The sequence below is a fragment of the Crinia signifera genome, chromosome 3, assembly GCF_055691185.1.
Source record: "Crinia signifera chromosome 3, ASM5569118v1, whole genome shotgun sequence".
In the NCBI taxonomy this organism is placed as follows: domain Eukaryota; kingdom Metazoa; phylum Chordata; class Amphibia; order Anura; family Myobatrachidae; genus Crinia; species Crinia signifera.
In genome coordinates, this window is record NC_139219.1 from 341,987,016 (window position 1) to 342,010,837 (window position 23,822).

A 23,822-nucleotide genomic window follows, 5' to 3' on the forward strand; every position below is an offset into this window, starting at 1 on the left:
ATAAAACAAGAATGGAACATATGACCAATCTGGTTCTTCAGTATAATGCGATCCTCCCACATTGGTAATGCATGAAAAAGGAATAAAAATATAATAGTGTAGTCACACGTTTAATAACATATAAAAGAAAAAATGATGATAACAACACTGAGCATAAAGTGCAAATAACAAATTGTCTACACAGGGTAATTACTAGGTTTTAAGGTGCTGAGTTGTAGGCAGTTCCTGAAAAGGCCTGGACCATAGTCCTTGAGCAACGCCACTGACCAGACTTGTTTCCCATTGATTCCTGACATATGATCCAGACACCACTTTGTTCCTGTTGGCTCTCCAAACCCAAGAAGTGTAAATCCGTTTTTTGTTGTTACCAGGAGGCCCAGCTGATGGCTGATCTGGGACTGTGGTCTCCGTTTTTTGTTGTTACCAGGAGGCCCAGCTGATGGCTGATCTGGGACTGTAGTCTCCGTTTTTTGGTGTTACCAGGAGGCCCAGCTGATGGCTGATCTGGGACTGTGGTCTCCGTTTTTTGGTGTTACCAGGAGGCCCAGCTGATGGCTGATCTGGGACTGTGGTCTCCGTTTTTTGGTGTTACCAGGAGGCCCAGCTGATGGCTAATCTGGGACTGTGGTCTATGCCTTTTCAGGAACTGCCTAAAACTCAGTTCATAAACCTGGTAATTACGCATTTCTGCTTCTGATACCCTGTGTAGACAATTTGTTATTTGCACTTTATGCACAGTGTTTTTATCTTCATTTTTTATTTTATATATTATTAAAAGTGTGAACGTACTTCATTATCATATTTTTATTTCTTTTTCCTTTTTCATACATTATCAATGTTGGAGGATCGCATTATAGATCCAGAGCACCAGATAGGTCATATGTTCCATTCTTGTTTTATTGTGGGGTATGGGGAAGGTTTGAGGGACCTATAGGAACAGACACCCATCAACAGCTCTTTTGCGCTACCTATCGGTTCTTTAATATTGTTTTACAACAATCATAATCTGTTTGTAAATAAATCAGAATACAAAGCAGTATAATAAGGGGTGTAGCAAATAGATCATACACACTAACCGAGGATGAACTCGCTGGACTGATTTGGCCTTAACCGATATAGAACTATGTAACCTTTATAAATAGCCATTTATTTTTCCATTGCCAGGAGACGATGGCCCCCCAGCACCAGCACCCCACGCCCCCATGCAGCTAGTTCCACCCTTCCAAAGTCAGCGGTCTCAATTGTGATTTATGCACTTATTAAATCAGATAATACAAATAGTAACCAGGTCTATGGTAAATGCCATTATAAGAAACAGTAATCTTATGCTGATGAGAATATAAATGTAGTAAATATCTTTATAGTTATGTGGTACATTCTCATATTCTAGAATATTCTTCTTTATGCTCCGTAGCATCCTACAAGCATATTTGAAGGAAAAGGATCCTCTAGAAGAAAATGCTTCAGACTTGAAAAGAGAGACAGGTAAATCTGAATTTGAACACTTCCTTCTTATTCACTAGGGATCCTCACAGTATATGGTCTCCTCTCCCTTCCTCATCACTAGGGATCCTCACAGTATATGGTCTCATCTCCCTTCCTCATCACTAGGGATCCTCACAGTATATGGCCTCATCTCCCTTCCTCATCACTAGGGATCCTCACAGTATATAATCTCTTCTCCATTCCCCATCACTAGGGATCCTCACAGTATATGGCCTCCTCTCCCTTCACCATCACTAAGGATCCTCACAGTATATGGTCTCTTCTCCCTTCCTCATCACTAGGGATCCTCACAGTATATGGTCTCATCTCCCTTCCGCATCACTAGGGATCCTCACAGTATATGGTCTCATCTCCCTTCCTCATCACTAGGGATCCTCACAGTATATGGTCACCTCTCCATTCCCCATCACTAGGGATCCTCACAGTATATGGTCTCATCTCCATTCCCCATCACTAGGGATCCTCACAGTATATGGTCTCATCTCCCTTCCTCATCACTAGGGATCCTCACAGTATATGATCTCATCTCCCTTCCTCATCACTAGGGATCCTCACAGTATATGGCCTCATCTCCATTCCTCATCATTAGGGATCCTCACAGTATATGGTCTCATCTCCCTTCCTCATCACTAGGGATCCTCACAGTATATAATCTCTTCTCCATTCCCCATCACTAGGGATCCTCACAGTATATGGCCTCCTCTCCCTTCACCATCACTAAGGATCCTCACAGTATATGGTCTCTTCTCCCTTCCTCATCACTAGGGATCCTCACAGTATATGGTCTCATCTCCCTTCCGCATCACTAGGGATCCTCACAGTATATGGTCTCATCTCCCTTCCTCATCACTAGGGATCCTCACAGTATATGGTCACCTCTCCATTCCCCATCACTAGGGATCCTCACAGTATATGGTCTCATCTCCATTCCCCATCACTAGGGATCCTCACAGTATATGGTCTCATCTCCCTTCCTCATCACTAGGGATCCTCACAGTATATGATCTCATCTCCCTTCCTCATCACTAGGGATCCTCACAGTATATGGCCTCATCTCCATTCCTCATCATTAGGGATCCTCACAGTATATGGTCTCATCTCCCTTCCTCATCACTAGGGATCCTCACAGTATATGGTCTCATCTCCCTTCCTCATCACTAGGGATCCTCACAGTATATGGTCTCATCTCCCTTCCTCATCATTAGGGATCCTCACAGTGGCCCTTATTCAGATTGAAGCGGTACGGCCCGCATGCGGCCGTACCGCCGATGTTTTCTCTCTGCACATGCGCAGAGGTCACTCTGCGCATGTGCAGGGGAAATCTCCGTTTAAAAAAATTAGACGCCGCAAAGGGGGCGTATAGGGGCGTGAGGGGCTTCAGTCCCTCATTTCCCTATGTATACGCCCCGCGTTTCATGGGCGTTCCCATGCAAACGCGGGGCGTACGCATGGTAATGAGGGCATGACGCCACTCATGGGGGCGGAAAGCTGACGTCGCCGGATGTCAGCTTTCAGCCCCCATACAAGCTACCACACGGACAATCGTCCGTGTGGTCTCAGCTTGCGGGAGCTGCCGCGGCGTGCGGCCCTGCCTTCGATGGTCGTCGACCATCGAATGCAGGGGGCAGCTCCCACCATGGTGGAGGCGTACGCCTCCACCATTTTCGTGCGGATCGCCAGCCGTCCGTGTACGGACGGCCGTGGCGATCCGTAGCGTGGGCGGGGATTCGTCTGGTGCGGTCGGAGCCGCATATGCGGCTCGACCGCACCAACCAGAATAAGGGCCAGTATATGGTCTCATCTCCCTTCCTCATCACTAGGGATCCTCACAGTATATGGTCTCATCTCCCTTCCTCGTCACTAGGGATCCTCACAGTATATGGTCTCATCTCCCTTCCTCGTCACTAGGGATCCTCATAGTATATAATCTCATCTCCATTCCTCATCACTAGGGATCCTCACAGTATATGGCCTCATCTCCCTTGCTCATCACTAGGGATCCTCACAATGGGCCTTATTTTGGTTCACTCTTTCTGACAAAATCCTTCTTAGATGGACAAAACCATGTGCACTGCAGGGGAGCATATGCAAAATGTGCAGAGAGAGTTAGATTTGGGTGGGGTTTTAATTCAAAGTGAGATCTATATTGAAGTGTAAAAATAAAGCAGTCAGTATTTTCCCTGCACAGAAACAAAATTACTCACCCAAATCTTATTCTCTCTGCACATGTTACATCTGCCCCCCTGCAGTGCACATGGTTTTGTCCATCTAAGAAGTATTTTGTCAGAAAGAGTGAACCAAAATAAGGCCCAATATATGGCCTCATTTCCCTTCCTCATCACTAGGGATCCTCACAGTATATGGCCTCATTTCCCTTCCTCATCACTAGGGATCCTCACAGTATATGGTCTCATCTCCATTCCCCATCACTAGGGATCCTCACAGTATATGGTCTCATCTCCATTCCCTATAACTAGGGATCCTCACAGTATATGGTCTCATCTCCCTTCCCCATGCCTAGGGATCTTCACAGTATATGGTCTCATCTCCCTTCCCCATCACTAGGGATCCTCACAGTATATGGTCTCATCTGCCTTCCTCATCACTAGGGATCCTCACAGTATATAATCTCTTCTCCATTCCCCATCACTAGGGATCCTCACAGTATATGGTCTCATCTCCCTTCCTCATCACTAGGGATCCTCACAGTATATAATCTCTTCTCCATTCCCCATCACTAGGGATCCTCACAGAATATGGTCTCATCTCCCTTCCCCATCACTAGGGATACTCACAGTATATGATCTCTTCTCCATTCCCCATCACTAGGGATCCTCACAGTATATGGCCTTATCTCCCTGCCGCATCATTAGGGATCCTCACAGTATATAATCTCTTCTCCATTCCCCATCACTAGGGATCCTCACAGTATATGGTCTATTCTCCCTTCCCCATCACTAGGGATCCTCACAGTATATGGCCTAATCTCCCTTCCTCATCACTAGGGATCCTCAAAGTATATGGTCTCATCACCCTTCCTCATCACTAGGTATCCTCACAGTATATGGCTTCATCTCATTTCCTCATCACTAGGGATCCTCACAGTATATGGTCTCATCTCCCTTCCTCATCACTAGGGATCCTCACAGTATATGGTCTCATCTCCCTTCCTCATCACTAGGGATCCTCACAGTATATGGCCTCATCTCCTTTCCACATCACTAGGGATCCTCACAGTATATAATCTCTTCTCCATTCCCCATAACTAGGGATCCTCACAGTATATAATCTCTTCTCCATTCCCCATCACTAGGGATCCTCACAGTATATGGCCTCATCTCCCTTCCTCATCACTAGGGATCCTCACAGTATATGGTCTCATCTCCCTTCCGCATCACAAGGGATCCTCACAGTATATGGTCTCATCTCCCTTCCCCATCACTAGGGATCCTCACAGTATATAATCTCTTCTTCATTCCCCATCAATAGGGATCCTAACAGTATATGGTCTCATCTCCCTTCCCCATCACTAGAGATCCTCACAGTATATGATCTCATCTCCCTTCTGCATCACTAGGGATCCTCACAGTATATAATCTCTTCTCCATTCCCCATCACTAGGGATCCTCACAGTATATGGTCTCATCTCCATTCCTCATCACTAGGGATCCTCACAGTATATGGCCTCATCTCCCTTCCGCATCACTAGGGATCCTCACAGTATATAATCTCTTCTCCATTCCCCATCAGAATCATCTTTAGAATCAGAATCATCTTTATTGGCCAGGTATACTTGCGTATGCTTGGAATTTTTTGTGGCAACAGTGCAGCATCAATCAGGGAACACAAAGGGGGTGGGAAGAGAGGCATAAACATACATCACATACATTTCACATGTATCTAGAAAAGTTCGAGTTAGTATTTGATATGTTCAATACGGTTTAGTTGGTGGACAGCTATTGGGAAGAAGCCTTTTGTAGTTCTTGTCATTTTTGCTGGGATGGACCTAAAACGTCTGCCTGACGGAAGGGGTTCAAACAGGTTGTGGCCAGGGTGTAGCTTGTCCGCCAAGATCTTTCCTGCACGCTTATTGACCCTGGCTAGGTATAGTTCTTGGACAGTGGTTAGCTCCGCCCCAATGATCTTTTCTGCCATCCTCACCACTCTTTGCAACCTTCGTCTGTCATTCTCGTTTGCTCCTCCAAACCAGATTGTGATCGAGGAGCAAAGGACAGACTCTACTATGGCAGTGTAGAAGATGAGCAGCAGCTCCTGCGGGATGTTGAATTTCTTGAGTTGCCTCAGGAAGAACAACCGCTGCTGAGCCTTCTTGACAGTTGTAATGATGTTGGGACCCCATTTGAGGTCGCAGGAAATCTTTGTTCCTAGGAATTTGAAGGAGTCGACCCTCGACACTACTCTGTCAGATATTATGAGTGGGTGCATGGCATTTGGTTTCCTTCTGAAGTCCACCACCATCTCCACCGTTTTGAGGGGGTTGAGGTCAAGGTTGTTTCCGCTACACCATTTAGTTAGCCGATCCACCTCCCGTCTGTATGCCGACTCGTTTCCATCCATGATTAGGCCGATAACTGTTGTGTCGTCTGCAAATTTTATAATTTTTACTGACTGTTCTGCTGAGGTGCAGTCGTTTGTGTAGAGGGAGAAGAGCAGGGGGGAGAGGACACATCCTTGAGGGGCACCGGTGCTAATTGTGCATGTGTTTGACATGAATGCGCCTGCTTTCACCGCCTGTTTCCTTTCAGTCAGGAAGTCAGTGATCCAGGAGCATGTAGGTTCTGGGACTCCTAGTGAACGGAGTTTTGGCTCCAGGATGTGAGGGATGATAGAGTTGAATGCCGAGCTGAAATCAACAAATAGTATCCTTGCATAGGTGCCTGGACTGTCCAGATGCTGTAGAATGTGGTGCAGCCCTAGGTTGACTGCATCCTCGACACTTCTGTTTGCTCGGTAGGCAAACTGCAGGGGGTCGAGGTGAGCATTTGTAACAACTCTCAGGTGGTTCAGCACCATACGTTCAAGCACTTTCATGACCACCGATGTTAGTGCAATCGGCCTGTAGTCATTGAGGTCTTTCGCAGTTGAGCTCTTGGGAACCGGGACGATAATTGAGCCTTTGAATCACTAGGGATCCTCACAGTATATGGCCTCCTCTCCCTTCCTCATCACTAGGGATCCTCACAGTATATGGCCTCATCTCCCTTCCTCATCACTAGGGATCCTCACAGTATATGGTCTCATCTCCCTTCCTCATCACTAGGGTTCCTCACAGTATATGGTCTCATCTCCCTTCCTCATCACTAGGGATCCTCACAGTATATTCTCTCTTCTCCATTCCCCATAACTAGGGATCCTCACAGTATATAATCTCTTCTCCATTCCCCATCACTAGGGATCCTCACAGTATATTGCCTCATCTCCCTTCCTCATCACTAGGGATCCTCACAGTATATGTCCTCATCTCCCTTCCTCATCACTAGGGATCCTCACAGTATATGGCCTCATCTCCCTTCCTCATCACTAGAGATCCTCACAGTATATGGTCTCATCTCCCTTCCGCATCACTAGGGATCCTCACAGTATATGGTCTCATCTCCCTTCCCCATCACTAGGGATCCTCACAGTATATAATCTCTTCTCCATTCCCCATCACTAGGGATCCTCACAGTATATGGTCTCATCTCCCTTCCCCATCACTAGGAATCCTCACAGTATATGGCCTCATCTTCCTTCCGCATCACTAGGGATCCTCACAGTATATAATCTCTTCTCCATTCCCCATCACTAGGGATCCTCACAGTATATGGTCTCATCTCCATTCCTCATCACTAGGGATCCTCACAGTATATGGCCTCATCTTCCTTCCGCACCACTAGGGATCCTCACAGTATATAATCTCTTCTCCATTCCTCATCACTAGGGATCCTCACAGTATATGGCCTCCTCTCCCTTCCACATCACTAGGGATCCACACAGTATATGGCCTCATCTCCCTTCCTCATCACTAGGGATCCTCACAGTATATGGTCTCATCTCCCTTCCCCATCACTAGGGATCCTCACAGTATATGGTCTCTTCTCCCTTCACTAGGGATCCTCACAGTATATAATCTCTTCTCCATTCCCCATCACTAGGGATCCTCACAGTATATAATCTCTTCTCCATTCCCCATAACTAGGGATCGTCACAGTATATAATCTCTTCTCCCTTACCCATCACTAGGTATCCTCACAGTATATGATCTCATCTCCCTTCCTCATCACTAGGGATCCTCACAGTATATAATCTCTTCTCCATTCCCCATCACTAGGGATCCTCTCAGTATATAATCTCTTCTCCATTCCCCATAACTAGGGATCGTCACAGTATATAATCTCTTCTCCCTTACCCATCACTAGGGATCCTCACAGTATATGGTCTCATCTCCCTTCCTCATCACTAGGGATCCTCACAGTATATGGCCTCATCTCCCTTCCCCATCACTAGGGATCCTCACAGTATATGGTCTCTTCTCCCTTCCTTATCGCTAGGGATCCTCACAGTAAATAATCTCTTCTCCATTCCCCATAAATAGGGATCCTCACAGTATATTTTCTCATCTCCCTTCCTCATCACTAGGGATCCTTACAATATATGATCTCATCTCCCTTCCTCATACTAGGGATCCTCACAGTATATAATCTCTTCTCCATTCCCCATAACTAGGGATCCTCACAGTATATGGTCTCATCTCCCTTCCTCATCACTAGAGATCCTTACAGTTTATGGTCTCTTCTCCCTTCCTTATCGCTAGGGATCCTCACAGTATATAATCTCTTCTCCATTCCCCATAACTAGGGATCCTCACAGTGTATGATCTCATCTCCCTTCCTCATCACTAGTCATCCTCACAGTATATAATCTCTTCTCCATTCCCCATCACTAGGGATCCTCACAGTATATAATCTCTTCTCCATTCCCCATAACTAGGGATCGTCACAGTATATAATCTCTTCTTCCTTACCCATCACTAGGGATCCTCACAATATATGGTCTCATCTCCCTTCCTCATCACTAGGGATCCTCACAGTATATGGCCTCATCTCCCTTCCCCATCACTAGGGATCCTCACAGTATATGGCCTCATCTCCCTTCCTCATCACTAGGGATCCTCACAGTATATGGTCTCTTCTCCCTTCCTTATCGCTAGGGATCTTCACAGTAAATAATCTCTTCTCCATTCCCCATAACTAGGGATCCTCACAGTATATGGTCTCATCTCCCTTCCTCATCACTAGGGATCCCTACAGTATATGATCTCATCTCCCTTCCTCATCACTAGGGATCCTCACAGTATATAATCTCTTCTCCATTCCCCATAACTAGGGATCCTCACAGTATATGGTCTCATCTCCCTTCCTCATCACTCGGGGTCCTTACAGTATATGGTCTCTTCTCCCTTCCTTATCGCTAGGGATCCTCACAGTATATAATCTCTTCTCCATTCCCCATAACTAGGGATCCTCATAGTATATGGTCTCATCTCCCTTCTTCATCACTAGTGATCCTCACAGTATATATTATCATCTCCATTCCTCATCACTAGGGATCCGCACAGTATATAATCTCTTCTCCATTCCTCATCACTAGGGATCCGCACAGTATATAATGTCCTCTCCATTCCCCATAACTAGGGATCCTCATAGTATATAATCTCTTCTCCATTCCCCATAACTAGGGATCCTCACAGTACATGACCTCCTCTCCCGTTCTTATCAATTGTGATCATCTATGTATATGCTCTCCCTTCCCTTGTACATCACTAGGGATCCTCACAAAATAGATCATCCTTTTCCTTCCTTATCATAAGGGATATTCACAATACAGTATATGGTCTCTTCTTCCTTCCCCATCACTAAGGATCTTCACCGTATTAACTCTCCCTTCCTCATCACTAGGGATCCTCATAGTATACAGTCTCCTCTGCCTTGTTATTCATTAGGGATCCTCACAGTATATGGCATCCTCTCCCTTACTCATCACTAGTTGTCATGAGCCATTTTTTATGGCTCATTACTGTCATGTCAGTTCTGTGGTCTTCCAGTTTGTTTCTGGTAATGGACTCTCTGGTGGCCTCCGGTGGTGAGTCTGCGCCTCTGCAGCTCATTCTTCTGTGAGTTGATTTATGCACAAGACTGGGAGGTAATGACCTCGTTATTGCAGCTTGTGAGCTGGGCTGGATCTTTCAAAGGTGTTTTGATCAGCTGAGCCCTACTTAAGGCATTCTCCCCAGCACTGCTCTACCGGTGATAGTTTCCTGTTCCTTTTGCAGATAGCTGCAGTCTTCTGTTTCCCGCTGGACATCTGTCAGAGTACTGCTCTGTTTAGAGCTCACCAGCCGTCTGCTGGTCTCTTGTTTGTTGCTCTCCGCTCTAACCCAGTGCAGATTTTCCTGGCCCCGTGCTGGTTCAGCTTGCGTCTATTCTGTTCTAGCATCCAGTCCATCTGCTCCAGTCTCTCCCAGCCTGCTCTTTACCATCCTGAGCTGCTGGATGTCCCTTGGTCCTTCTGTGCCTGTTACAGTTCACATAAGTGCTCCAGTGGAGCCTGGTTCTATTTCTTTATCAGCTGGCAAGCTGCTAATTCCTTGTGTTGGTTTTTCATTTATTTGTTCCACCTTTGTTCAGTCCTCCCCGGAGTGGCGAGGCTTTATACTCTTTGGTTTGGTCGTTTTGGGTTCTGGATTATTTTTCGCTATTGTCTATGTTGTTGGTTAGCTGTATTTCCTGCATATGTATTACTGGAGGTACCCCAGTTCTTCTTCAGAGGTATCCGCGACTAGGTCGCATTCCACGTCATTGGCCTGGTGCTGTTAGGCAGGTTGTTTCCCCAGGCAGGCCCAGTAGTTAGATTTCCTTTTGACTGTACCCTTAGAGGATCACTGATTCCTTGTCTCTCTGTAACACCTGGTTACACCGGAGCTGGAGTGGGCCTAACTCGCTCCTTCAAACGTGGCAACTACAGGTGAAGCCTAGCATTTGCAGGAATCAGCCATCTCCCTTTGGGGGTCAACAGAGTCAGCATAGGTTTCACCATGGCCATTCCAAACAGCTGTCCCGGCTGTGGGTTCACACCCAAAACCGTATCACTAGGGATCATCACAGGATATGGTCTTGTCTTCCTTGCCCATAACTAGAGATCCTCACAGCAAATGGTCTCCACTCCCTTACTCATCACAAGGGATCCTCACAGTATATGGTCTCCTCTCCCTTCCCCATCACTAGGGATCCTCACAGTATATAATCTCCTCTCCCTTCCCCATCACTAGGGATCCTCACAGTATATGGTCTCCTCTCCCTTCCCCATCACTAGGGATCCTCACAGTATATAATCTCCTCTCCCTTCCCGATCACTAGGGATCCTCACAGTATATAATCTCCTCTCCATTCCCCATCACTAGGGATCCTCACAGTATATAATCTCCTCTCCATTCCCCATCACTAGGGATCCTCACAGTATATAATCTCCTCTCCATTCCCCATCACTAGGGATCCTCACAGTATATAATCTCCTCTACATTCCCCATCACTATGGACCCTCACAGTATATGTTATCCTCTCCCTTCCCCATCACTAGGGATCCTCACAGTATATAATCTCCTCTACATTCCCCATCACTATGGACCCTCACAGTATATGTTATCCTCTCCCTTCCCCATCACTATGGACCCTCACAGTATATGTTATCCTCTCCCTTCCCCATCACTATGGACCCTCACAGTATATGTTATCCTCTCCCTTCCCCATCACTAGGGATTCTCGCAGTATATGGTGTTTTCTTCCATTCCCATCAATAGGAATCCTCACAGTATATGATCTTCACTTCCTTCCTCACTCACCACAAGGGATCCTCACAGTATACAGTCCCATCTCCATTCCACATCACTAGGGATCCTATCTGTATACGTTCTCCTCTCCCTTGTTCATCACTAAGGATCCTCACAGTACAGGGACATGCAGTCAGGGGAGGCAGGGGAGGCAGAGCCTCCCCTGTCATTTATGTTTAATATAATAATACAATACAAAGAAAATACTTACGACACATATTTTGTGTCATAAGTATATGCTTTGTATTATTAGAATCATTTTTACTTTTTTTTTTATCAGCTAAGGAGGCACCAAGAGCGGTGCCTCCCGCTGTCCATATTAAAGTAAAAGACACAGGGGCGGGCAGTGGGCAGGGCTGAGAACTGAGCTGTAAAAGCTCATTCAAAAAGTGTGTATAGGCAGCACCTATAGCGGTGCCTCGGTGACAGGGATGTGCTTTTCTGCCTATATGAAAGCACGCCCCTGTCACTGAGGCAGAAGTGATTGGGCACAGTGTCGCTGTCTCAGTGACAGGGGCGTGCTTTCATAAAGGCAGAAAGCGCGTCCCTGAACGATGGCACTTCTATAGGTAAGGTGCCGCTTATAGCACAGTTTAGTTTTTAAAGGTGGATGAGCCGTGCACCCGCTGCACATCTCGTCTGCTTACTTGTATTGCCGGGGTGGGGGGCGGAGCTGTGCCGAGCCGTTCAGCCGCCAGCTCCCGCTGTTATCTGGCCAACAGGCACCGGCACCGTCTGCTCCCCTTACTGTCCGGGGTCTGTATTATCCTTCCCGCCCGGCGCTATTGTTCCATGTCTGGGTGCCTGTCCCGGGACGCTGCGGTCACTGCTGCCAGGCTGCCTGCTGCCTCGGCATCCATGTAAGCGGTGCCTGGGCTAAAAGGTAATTTGTGGAGGGTGGGGGCATATTGTAGGTGTTTATTTATATTAAGGGACAGACGGGCATGTGGGTTTGTATTGTTGTGACAGACAGGCATGTGTATTTGTATTGTTGTGACAGACAGGCATGTGTGTTTGTGTTAAGGGACAGACAGACATGTGTGTTTGTGTTGTTGTGACAGAGGTGTGTATCTGTATTTGTGTAAAGTGACAGGTGTGTGTTTGTGTAATGTGACAGGTGTGTACTGTTTCTGTGTGTTTTTTAAATGAAGTATATTGGCCCAATGTACTGGCCTCTGAGTTCACTGGCTGTGTGGGGTGCTGGCTGAACTCAGAGGTTCTTTTAAAGAGGCAGACATTTACAAGGCAAAACCATGCATTGGCCGTCACCCCTCACAGCCACTGAACTCAGAGGGCAGTACATTGGGCCAATACTGTATACTTCATTTAAAAATATACTTATTTTACACAAACACACAGAAACCGTACACACCTCTGTCACTTTACACAAATACACACCTCTGTCACAACACAAATACACAAGTCTGTCCCTAAGAGGCTAGTTAGTACATTTGGCTGCATGTGTTTTTTTTTTTTTAAGTGAAGAGGTATGTGCACAGACCCCATGGTGGCTTAGTGGAGCCAGCAACGATGGGTCTGTGGCAAGCGCTGGGTCCAGGTTGCTTCTGCGTCGACAGGCAGAATCTGCTCTGGCAGGTCTCTGCTGCTTATGCAGGGGGCAGTTACCGCACCTGCCTGTCAGCGCAGAAACATCCCGATCCCAATGCTTCCCACAGAGCCTGGCGGCACTGGCTCCACCAAGCCGGTGCCTCACCAACCACAAACCTCACCGCACGTCACAGTATACGTTCTCCTCTCCCTTCCTCATCACTAGGGATCCTCACACTATAGAGCGTCCTCTACCTTCCTCATCACTAGGAATCCTCACACTATAGAGCGTCCTCTACCTTCCTCATCACTAGGAATCCTCACAGTATACAATCTCCTCTCCTTTTCTCATCACTTGGTATCCTCTCTGTATATGATCACCACTCCCTTCCCCATCACTAGGGATCCTCACAGTATACGTTCTCCTCTCCCTTGTTCATCACTAGGGATCCTCACACTATAGAGCGTCCGGTACTTGTGAGTTATCCGGACGCCCGATTTCAAAATCGGGTCGGATCGGGCACATCGCATCGCATCGCATGCGACCATCGGATGCGATGCGATGCGATGACCCGATTTTTCCATAGGAATCAATGTTAAAATGGACTGAGTCCATTTTAACATGGAATTCAATGGGAAAAAGGGGTCCTTTTCATACCCCTACTATCCAAGTGGGCATGGAGTTGGATATAAACCTGTGGCGAGCGTAGCGAGCCACCGAGCCCGAAGCGTGGCGAGCGTAGCGAGCCCCGCGAGGGGACACGGAATACCGTCCCCTCGCGGGGCTCGCTTCGCTCGCCACGCTTCGGGCTCGGTGGCTCGCTACGCTCGCCACAGGTTTATATCCAACTCCATGCCCACTTGGATAGTAGGGGTATGAAAAGGACCCCTTTTTCCATAGGAATCATTTTAACATTGATTCCTATGGAAAAATCGGGTCATCGCATCCTATGGTCGCATGCGATGCGATGCGATGCGATATCGCATCGCATCGCATCTGATTGTATGCCTTAACTTAAGGCATACAATCAAAAAATCGGGCGTCCAGATAACTCACAAGTACCGAGCGTCCTCTACCTTCCTCATCACTAGGAATCCTCACAGTATACGATCTCCTCTCCTTTTCTCATCACTTGGTATCCTCTCTGTATATGATCACCACTCCCTTCCCCATCACTAGGGATCCTCACAGTACATGGTCTCCTCTCCCTTGTTCATCACTAAGGATCCTCACAGTATATGGTCTCCTCTACCTTCTTCATCACTAGGAATCCTCACAGTATACGATCTCCTCTCCTTTTCTCATCACTTGGTATCCTCTCTGTATATGATCACCACTCCCTTCCTCATCACTAGGGATTCTCACAGTATATGGTCTCATCTCCCTTCCTCATCACTAGGGATCCTCACAGTATATGGTCTCATCTCCCTTCCTCATCACTAGGGATCCTCACAGTATATGGTCTCATCTCCCTTCCTCATCACTAGGGATCCTCACAGTATATGGCCTCATCTCCATTCCTCATCATTAGGGATCCTCACAGTATATGGTCTCATCTCCCTTCCTCATCACTAGGGATCCTCACAGTATATGGTCTCATCTCCCTTCCTCATCACTAGGGATCCTCACAGTATATGGTCTCATCTCCCTTCCTCATCATTAGGGATCCTCACAGTATATGGTCTCATCTCCCTTCCTCATCACTAGGGATCCTCACAGTATATGGTCTCCTCTCCCTTCCTCATCACTAGGGATTCTCACAGTATACAGTCTCATCTCCCTTCCTCATCACTAGGGATCCTCACACTATAGAGCGTCCTCTACCTTCTTCATCACTAGGAATCCTCACAGTATACGATCTCCTCTCCTTTTATTATCACTTTGTATCCTCTCTGTATATGATCACCACTCCCTTCCCCATCACTAGGGATCCTCACAGTATATGGTCTCCTCTCCCTTGTTCATCACTAAGGATCCTCACAGTATATGGCCTCATCTCCCTTCCTCATCACTTGGTATCCTCTCTGTATATGATCACCACTCCCTTCCTCATCACTAGGGATTCTCACAGTATATGGTCTCCTCTCCCTTGTTCATCACTAAGGATCCTCACAGTGGCCCTTATTCTGATATAAGCGGTAACGGCCGCATGCGGCCGTTCCGCCGATGTTTTCGCTCTGCGCATGTGCAGAGGGCACTCTGCGCATGTGCAGGCGAAATCGCCGCACAATTTTTTTTAACGCCGCAAAGGGGGTGGATAGGGGCGTGAGGGGCTACTTAGCCTCATTTCCCTATGCATACGCCCCGCGTTTCATGGGCGTTCCCATGCAAACGCGGGGCGTACGCATGGTAATGAGGCTGTGACGCATGTGTTGGGGGCGGGCATCTGACATCGCCGGATGTCAGCTGCCCGCCCCCATACATGCTTTCACACGGACAAGTGTCCGTGAGGTCTATGGGTGCGGGAGCTGGTGGAGCGTGCGGCCCTGCCTTCGATGGTCGGTGACCATCGAATGCAGGGGGCTGCTCCAAGATGGTGGAGGCGTATCCCCCGCCATTTTCATGCGGACCGCCACATGTCCGCGTACGGACGGCCGTGGCGATCCGTATGGAAGGCGGGGATTCGCCTGCACGGTCGGAGCCGCATATGCGGCTCCGGCCGCACCAAGCAGAATAAGGGCCAGTATATGGTCTCCTCTACCTTCTTCATCACTAGGAATCCTCACAGTATATGGTCTCCTCTCCCTTCCTCATCACTAGGGATCCTCACAGTATACGTTCTCCTCTCCCTTCCTCATCACTAGGGATTCTCACAGTATATGGTCTCCTCTCCCTTCCTCATCACTAGGGATTCTCACAGTATATGGTCTCCTCTCCCTTCCTCATCACTAGGGATTCTCACAGTATACAGTCTCATCTCCCTTCCGCATCACTAGGGATCCTATCTGTATAGGGTCTCCTCCCTTGTTTATCACTAAGGATCCTCACAGTATGTGTTCTCCTCTCCCTTCCTCCTCACTAGGAATCCTCACAGTATAGAGCCTCATTTATCTTCCATACCATTAGGGATTCTCATTGTATATATCTATTTCTCATCACTTGGGATTCTCACAGAGTATGGTCTTCTCTCCCTAAACCATCACTAGGGACCCTCACTATATGTCACCAAGCTTCAAAATGATCTTGACAATCTAGATGAGTGGGCAAAAAAGTGAAAGATGAGGTTCAATGTGGACAAATGCAAGGTCATGCACCTTGGGAGACATAACCAGTGTGCTAGTTATAACCTAAGCGGGGATGAATTGGGTAATTCAGTACTCGAAAAGGCATCATCCTTGGCCGGCGCTCGCCAGATCCCTTGCACTGGCGAGCGCCGGCGATAGAGACTGGGGTGCGCGTGCGTCTCACACGAACGTGCGTCCCAGTATCACGGTGGCTGGGCAGCGTCTCCCTTCCCGTCTCCGCTTCAGGGAGACGCTGCCCAGTTCAGGGGGGGGGGTCGGTGAAGCGAGAGGGACCAGCGGGGAAGGCGTCAGGGCCCGGCAGCAGGCTCCATTTGCAAGGGGGCGCGCGAGTGCCTGCCCCTGGCGGAAGCCAGCCGCTGGCGGGGCTGGGGAATCTATTGCCAGACCCTGCAAAGATGGAGCTCTCTCCATCTGTTGGAGTCCAAATAGACAACAAACTGGGGTGTAGTGCTCAATGTAATATAGCAACTAAAAGGCCAACAAAATTATCGCATGCATTAAAAGGGGCATGGAAACTAGGGACTCAAAAGTAATCATGCCTCTGTACAAATCATTGGTTAGACCGCACCTCGAATACGCAGTGCAGTTCAGGGCCCCGCCCTATAAAAGGACATCATAGAATTATAAAAAATCCAAAGAAGAGCAATAAAGCTTATTAGGGGAATGGAGAATTTAAGCTACGAGGAAAGATGAAACTATTTGGGACTATTTACATTAGAGAAAAGACGGTTAAGGGGGGATACGCTCAACATGTATAAATATATTAGGGGCCAATATAAGGAAATGTCTCAAACCCTTTTTTTTACTAGAAAGGAATCTAGGATGCGAGGGCACGAGTTTAGATTGGAAGAAAAAAGATTTTGTTCATCTAAAAAAAAACGGGTAAGATTTAATAGGATGAGAGATTCAGAAAGTGAGAGATTTTGTGAGAAATCTCCAGTTTTTTTTAAAGCGGCAATCATTTACATTGCAAAATCAATGTGATTTTGCAGTGTAAATGATTGCCGCTTTAAAAAAACTGGAGATTTCTCACAAAATCTCTCACTTTCTGAATCTCTCATCCTATTAAATCTCACCCAACATTTCTTAACAGTCAGAGCAGTCAAACTTTGCAACTCTCTTCCTGGAGAAGTGGTGTCGGCAGACACTATAAATACGTTTAATATAAGGTTGGATAAACATTTATTGGTTAAAAACATCCACGGGTACTAATAATTAACATAATCTGTTTTAAAAATATCAGAACATACTATACAACAAGGGATAAGCTTCTATAAACATAGGTTGAACTAGATGGACGCAAGTATTTATTCAGCCTCACCTACTATGTAACTATGTGTATGATCTCCTCTCCCTTTCATCACTAGGGATCCTCACAGTGTATGATCTCCTCTCCCTTTCATCACTAATGATCATCACAGTATATGGTCTCCTCTCCCTTCCCCATCACTAGGGATCCTCACAGTATATGGTTTCTTCACTGTTCCACAAAAGTAGGTATCCTCACAGCATATGGTCACCTCTTCTTTCATCATCACTAAAGATCCTCACAGCATATGGTCTCCTCTCCCTTCACCATCACTAGTGATCCTCACAGTGGGGGTTATTCTAGTCCATTCTTTCTGACAAAATCCTTCTTAGATGGACAAAACCATGTGCACTGCGGGTGGGGCAGATGTAACTTGTGCAGAGAGAATTAGATTTGGTGGGGTTTTTCTTCAAAGTGAGATCTATATTGAAGTGTAAAATCATGCAGTCAGTATTTACCCTGCACAGAAACAAAATACCTCACCCAAATCTAATTCTCTCTGCACATGTTACATCTGCCCCCCTGCAGTGCACATGGTTTTGTCCATCTAACAAGGATTTTGTCAGAAAGAATGAACTAGAATAAACCCCAGTATATGGTTTCTTCTCCATTCCACATAAGTAGGGATCCTCACAGCATATGGTCTCCTCTACCTTCACCATCACTAAGGATCCTCACAGTATATGGTCCCTTCTCCCTTCACCACCACTAAGGATCCTCACAGTATATGATCTCCTCTCTAATTCCCCATCACTAGGGATCCTCACAGCATATGGTCTCCTCTCCCTTCACTATCACTAAGGATCCTCACAGTATATGGTCTCCTCTCTAATTCCCCATCACTGAGGATCCTCACAGTATATGGTCTCCTCTCTAATTCCCCATCACTAGTGATCCTCACAGCATATGGTCTCCTCTCCCTTCACTATCACTAAGGATCCTCACAGTATATGGTCTCCTCTCTAATTCCTCATCACTAGGGATCCTCACAGTATATGGTTTCTTCTCCATTCCCCATCACTAGGGATCCTCACAGTATATGGCCTCCTCTCCCTTCACCATCACTAAGGATCCTCACAGTATATGGTCTCCTTATCCCTTCTTCATCACTAGGGATCCTCACAGTATATGGCCTTGTCTTCCTTGTCTATAACTAGTGATCCTCACAGCATATGGTCTCCACTCCCTTCACCATCACTAAGTATCCCCACAGTATATGGTCTCCTCTCTAATTCCCCATCCCTAGTGATCCTCACAGCATATGGTCTCCTCTCCCTTCACCATCACTAAGGATCCTCACAGCATATGATCTCCTCTCTAATTCCCCATCACTAAGGATCCCCACAGTATATGGTCTCCTCTCTAATTCCCCATCACTAAGGATCCTCACAGTATATGGTCTTCTCTCTAATTCCCCATCACTAAGGATCCCCACAGTATATGGTCTCCTCTCTAATTCCCCATCACTAAGGATCCCCACAGTATATGGTCTCCTCTCTAATTCCCCATCACTAAGGATCCTCACAGTATATGGTCTTCTCTCTAATTCCCCATCACTAAGGATCCCCACAGTATATGGTCTCCTCTCTAATTCCCCATCACTAAGGATCCTCACAGTATATGGTCTCCTCTCTAATTCCCCATCACTAAGGATCCCCACAGTATATGGTCTTCTCTCACTTTCTCATCAATAGGGATCCTCCCAATGGCCTTTATTCAGATCTGATCGCAGTACAAATTTGTTTGGAAAATGGGCAAAACCATGTGCACTGCAGGTGGGGCAGATGTAACATATGCAGAGAGAATTAGATTTGTGTTAGTTATTTTGTTTCTGTGCAGGGTAAATACAGGCTGCATTATTTTTACACTGCATTTTAGATTTCAGTTTCAACACACCCCACCCAATTTTAACTCTTTCTGCACGTGTTACATCTGCCCCACCTGCAGTGCACATGGTTTTGCCCATTTTCCAAACAAATTTATACTGCGATCAGATCTGAATAAGGGCCAATATGTGTCTCCCGTCCTGATCTCTAGGTATCCTCTCTGTATATGACCTCCTCTCCCTTTCTCATCGCTAGGGATCCTCACAGTATATGGTTTCCTCTCCCTTCCTCATCGCTAGGGATCCTCACAGTATATGGTTTCCTCTCCCGTGTTCTTTACTAGGGATTCTCACAGTATACAGTCTCATATCCCTTCCTCATCACTAGGGATCCTCACAGTATATGGTTTCCTCTCCCTTGTTCTTTACTAGGGATTCTCACAGTATACAGTCTCATCTCCCTTTCTCATCGCTAGGGATCAGTGGCGTAACTATATACATGTGGGCCCCATAGCAAAGGTTTGTAAGGGCCCCTCTTTATCACCAAATGCTGAAAAATGTATACAGCACATGATACTTTGACAGGCAAAGTGGGCCCCTCTCAGCTCTGGGCCCCATAGCAGCTGCATCCCCTGCACCTATGGTAGTTACGCCCCTGCTAGGGATCCTAACAATATATGGTTTCCTCTCCCTTGTTCTTTACTAGGGATCCTCACAGTATACAGTCTCATCTCCCTTCCTCATCTCTAGGGATCCTCACAGTATATGTCCTCATCTCCCTTCCTCATCACTAGGGATCCTCACAGTATATGATCTCATCTCCCTTCCTCATCACTAGGGATCCTCACAGTATATGGCCTCATCTCCATTCCTCATCATTAGGGATCCTCACAGTATATGGTCTCATCTCCCTTCCTCATCACTAGGGATCCTCACAGTATATGGTCTCATCTCCCTTCCTCATCACTAGGGATCCTCACAGTATATGGCCTCATCTCCCTTCCTCATCACTAGGGATCCTCAGAGTATATGGTCTCATCTCCCTTCCTCATCACTAGGGATCCTCACAGTATATAATCTCATCTCCCTTCCTCATCACTAGGGATCCTCACAGTATATGGTTTCCTCTCCCTTGTTCTTTACTAGGGATTCTCACAGTATACAGTCTCATCTCCCTTCCTCATCGCTAGGGATCCTCACAGTATATGGTTTTCTCTCCCTTGTTCTTTACTAGGGATTCTCACAGTATATGGTCTCATCTCCCTTCCTCATCGCTAGGGATCCTCACAGTATATGGTCTCATCTCCCTTCCTCATCACTAGGGATCCTCACAGTATATGGTCTCATCTCCCTTCCTCATCGCTAGGGATCCTCACAGTATATGGTCTCATCTCCCTTCCTCATCGCTAGGGATCCTCACAGTATATGGTTTCCTCTCCATTTCTCATCACTAGGGATCCTCACAGTATATGGTTTTCTCTCCCTTGTTCTTTACTAGGGATTCTCACAGTATATGGTCTCATCTCCCTTCCTCATCGCTAGGGATCCTCACAGTATATGGTCTCATCTCCCTTCCTCATCGCTAGGGATCCTCACAGTATATGGTTTCCTCTCCATTTCTCATCACTAGGGATCCTCACAGTATATGGTTTCCTCTCCCTTGTTCTTTACTAGGGATCCTCACAGTATACAGTCTCATCTCCCTTCCTCATCACTAGAGATCCTCTCTGCATATGGTCTTCACTAAGGATACGCACATCACTATAGATCCTCACAGTATAGAGTCTACTCTACCTTCCCCATCACTAGGGATCCTCACAGTATATGGTTTTCTCTCCCTTGTTCTTTACTAGGGATTCTCACAGTATATGGTCTCATCTCCTTTCCTCATCGCTAGGGATCCTCACAGTATATGGTCTCATCTCCCTTCCTCATCGCTAGGGATCCTCACAGTATATGGTTTCCTCTCCATTTCTCATCACTAGTGATCCTCACAGTATATGGTTTTCTCTCCCTTGTTCTTTACTAGAGATTCTCACAGTATACAGTCTCATCTCCCTTCCTCATCACTAGAGATCCTCTCTGCATATGGTCTTCACTAAGGATACGCACATCACTATAGATCCTCACAGTATAGAGTCTACTCTACCTTCCCCATCACTAGGGATCCTCACAGTATATAGGCTCCATGACCTTCCTCACCAAGAGTGATAATCACATTATATGGACTCCATGCCCTTCCTCACCAGTAGTGATTATCACATTATATGAACTCCATGCCATTTCTAACAAACAGTAATTATGACATTATATGGTTTTCTTGCCCTTCCTCACCAGTAGTGATTATCACATTATATGGTAACATAGTAACATAGTAATTAAGGCTGAAAAAAGACGTTAGTCCATCGAGTCCAACCTATCTAACTTGTAACTACTGACTTGATGAAGTCATATCTATAGGATTCCCTAAGTGGCTAAAAATGCATCCAGTATTCTTGCCTTTCCTCACCAGTAGTGATTATATAGTATTTAATCTCCTTGCCCTTGATCAACAGTAATGCTTATAACAGTATATGGTATCCCTGCCCTTCCTCACCAGTACTCATTATCACAGTATTTGGTATCCTTGCCCTTCCTCACCAGTGCTTATTATCACAGTATATGGTCTCCTTGCCCTTTCTCACCAGTACTCATTATCACAGTATATGGTCTCCTTGCCCTTCCTCACCAGTACTCATTATCACAGTATATGGTCTCCCTGCCCTTCCTCACCAGTACTCATTATCACAGTATTTGGTATCCTTGCCCTTCCTCACCAGTGCTTATTATCACAGTATATGGTCTCCTTGCCCTTACTCAACAGTACTCATTATCACAGTATATGGTCTCCTTGCCCTTCCTCACTAGTACTTAATATCACAGTATATGGTCTCCTTGCCCTTCCTCACCAGTACTTATCACAGTATATGGTCTCCTTGCCCTTTCTCACCAGTAGTGATTATCACAGTATTTGTATCCTTGCCCTTCCTCATCAGAACTTATTATCACAGTATATGGTCTCCTTGCCCTTCCTCACCAGTACTTATCACAGTATAAGGTCTCCTGGCCCTTCCTCACCAGTACCCATTATCACAGTATTTGGTATCCTTGCCCTTCCTCACCAGTGCTTATTATCACAGTATATGGTCTCCTTGCCCTTTCTCACCAGTACTCATTATCACAGTATATGGTCTCCTTGCCTTTCCTCACCAGTACTCATTATCACAGTATATGGTCTCCCTGCCCTTCCTCACCAGTACTCATTATCACAGTATTTGGTATCCTTGCCCTTCCTCACCAGTGCTTATTATCACAGTATATGGTATCCTTGCCCTTACTCAACAGTACTCATTATCACAGTATATGGTCTCCTTGCCCTTCCTCACCAGTACTTAATATCACAGTATATGGTCTCCTTGCCCTTCCTCACCAGTACTTATCACAGTATATGGTCTTCTTGCCCTTCATCACCAGTACTCATTATCACAGTATATGGTATCCCTGCCCTTCCTCATCAGTACTTATTATCACAGTATATGGTCTCATTGCCCTTCCTCACCAGTACTCATTATCACAGTATATGGTCTCCTTGCCCTTCCTCAGCAGTACTCATTATCACAGTATATGGTCTCCTTGCCCTTCCTCACCAGTACTCATTATCACAGTATATGGTCTTCTTGTCCTTCCTCACCAGTACTCATTATCACAGTATATGGTCTCCTTGCCCTTTCTCACCAGTACTCATTATCACAGTATATGGTCTCCTTGCCCTTCCTCACCAGTGCTTATCATCACAGTATATGGTATCCTTGCCCTTCCTCACCAGTACTCATTATCACAGTATATGGTCTCCTTGCCCTTCCCCAGCAGTACTCATTATCACAGTATATGGTCTCCTTGCCATTTCTCACCAGTACTCATTATCACAGTATATGGTCTTCTTGTCCTTCCTCACCAGTACTCATTATCACAGTATATGGTCTCCTTGCCCTTCCTCACCAGTGCTTATCATCACAGTATATGGTCTCCTTGCCCTTCCTCTTTTTTGTAGGCAAAAATAATATCAAAAATTAAAAAATTGATGCATCAAAAAAATATATATCTCCATGAAGTATTCTCAATGGTATCCCCCTAATGGAATTCTCCAGATTTTGACGTATCTTAATTGTATTTCCCTGTCTGGAATAAAGCCATACATTCTGCTGGTAACTGTAGTCCAGTGGCGTAGCTACGTTTTGGGCGCCCCCCGCCGTTAGGGGGGGCGCCGCCGCCCCGCCAAGCACCCCTACCCCCCCGCCGCGCCGCCCCGCCGCGCCGCCCCGCCGACCATACAAACCACCCTCAGTCCCCCACAGCCTTACCTATCGCGCTGGTCCCGGCGGCTCCGTTCTTCTGCTGAGGACCACCACAAAATGGCCGCCCCCATATGGCAGACAGTTTCAGAGAACAGTGTGCTATATGGG

General features: G+C 46.5%; 1 protein-coding gene across 3 annotated transcripts in view; it reads left to right on the forward strand.

Moving 5' to 3' along the window:
- CGREF1 (cell growth regulator with EF-hand domain 1) overlaps nucleotides 1-23,822 on the forward strand; it is a 181,835-nt gene that overhangs the window by 103,700 nt on the left and 54,313 nt on the right. For all 3 annotated transcript variants that reach the window (XM_083179000.1, XM_083178999.1, XM_083178998.1), the window contains exon 4: nucleotides 1,415-1,485. In XM_083179000.1, coding sequence (XP_083035126.1) covers nucleotides 1,415-1,485 — 71 coding nt within the window. The remainder of the gene's footprint in view (nucleotides 1-1,414; nucleotides 1,486-23,822) is intronic.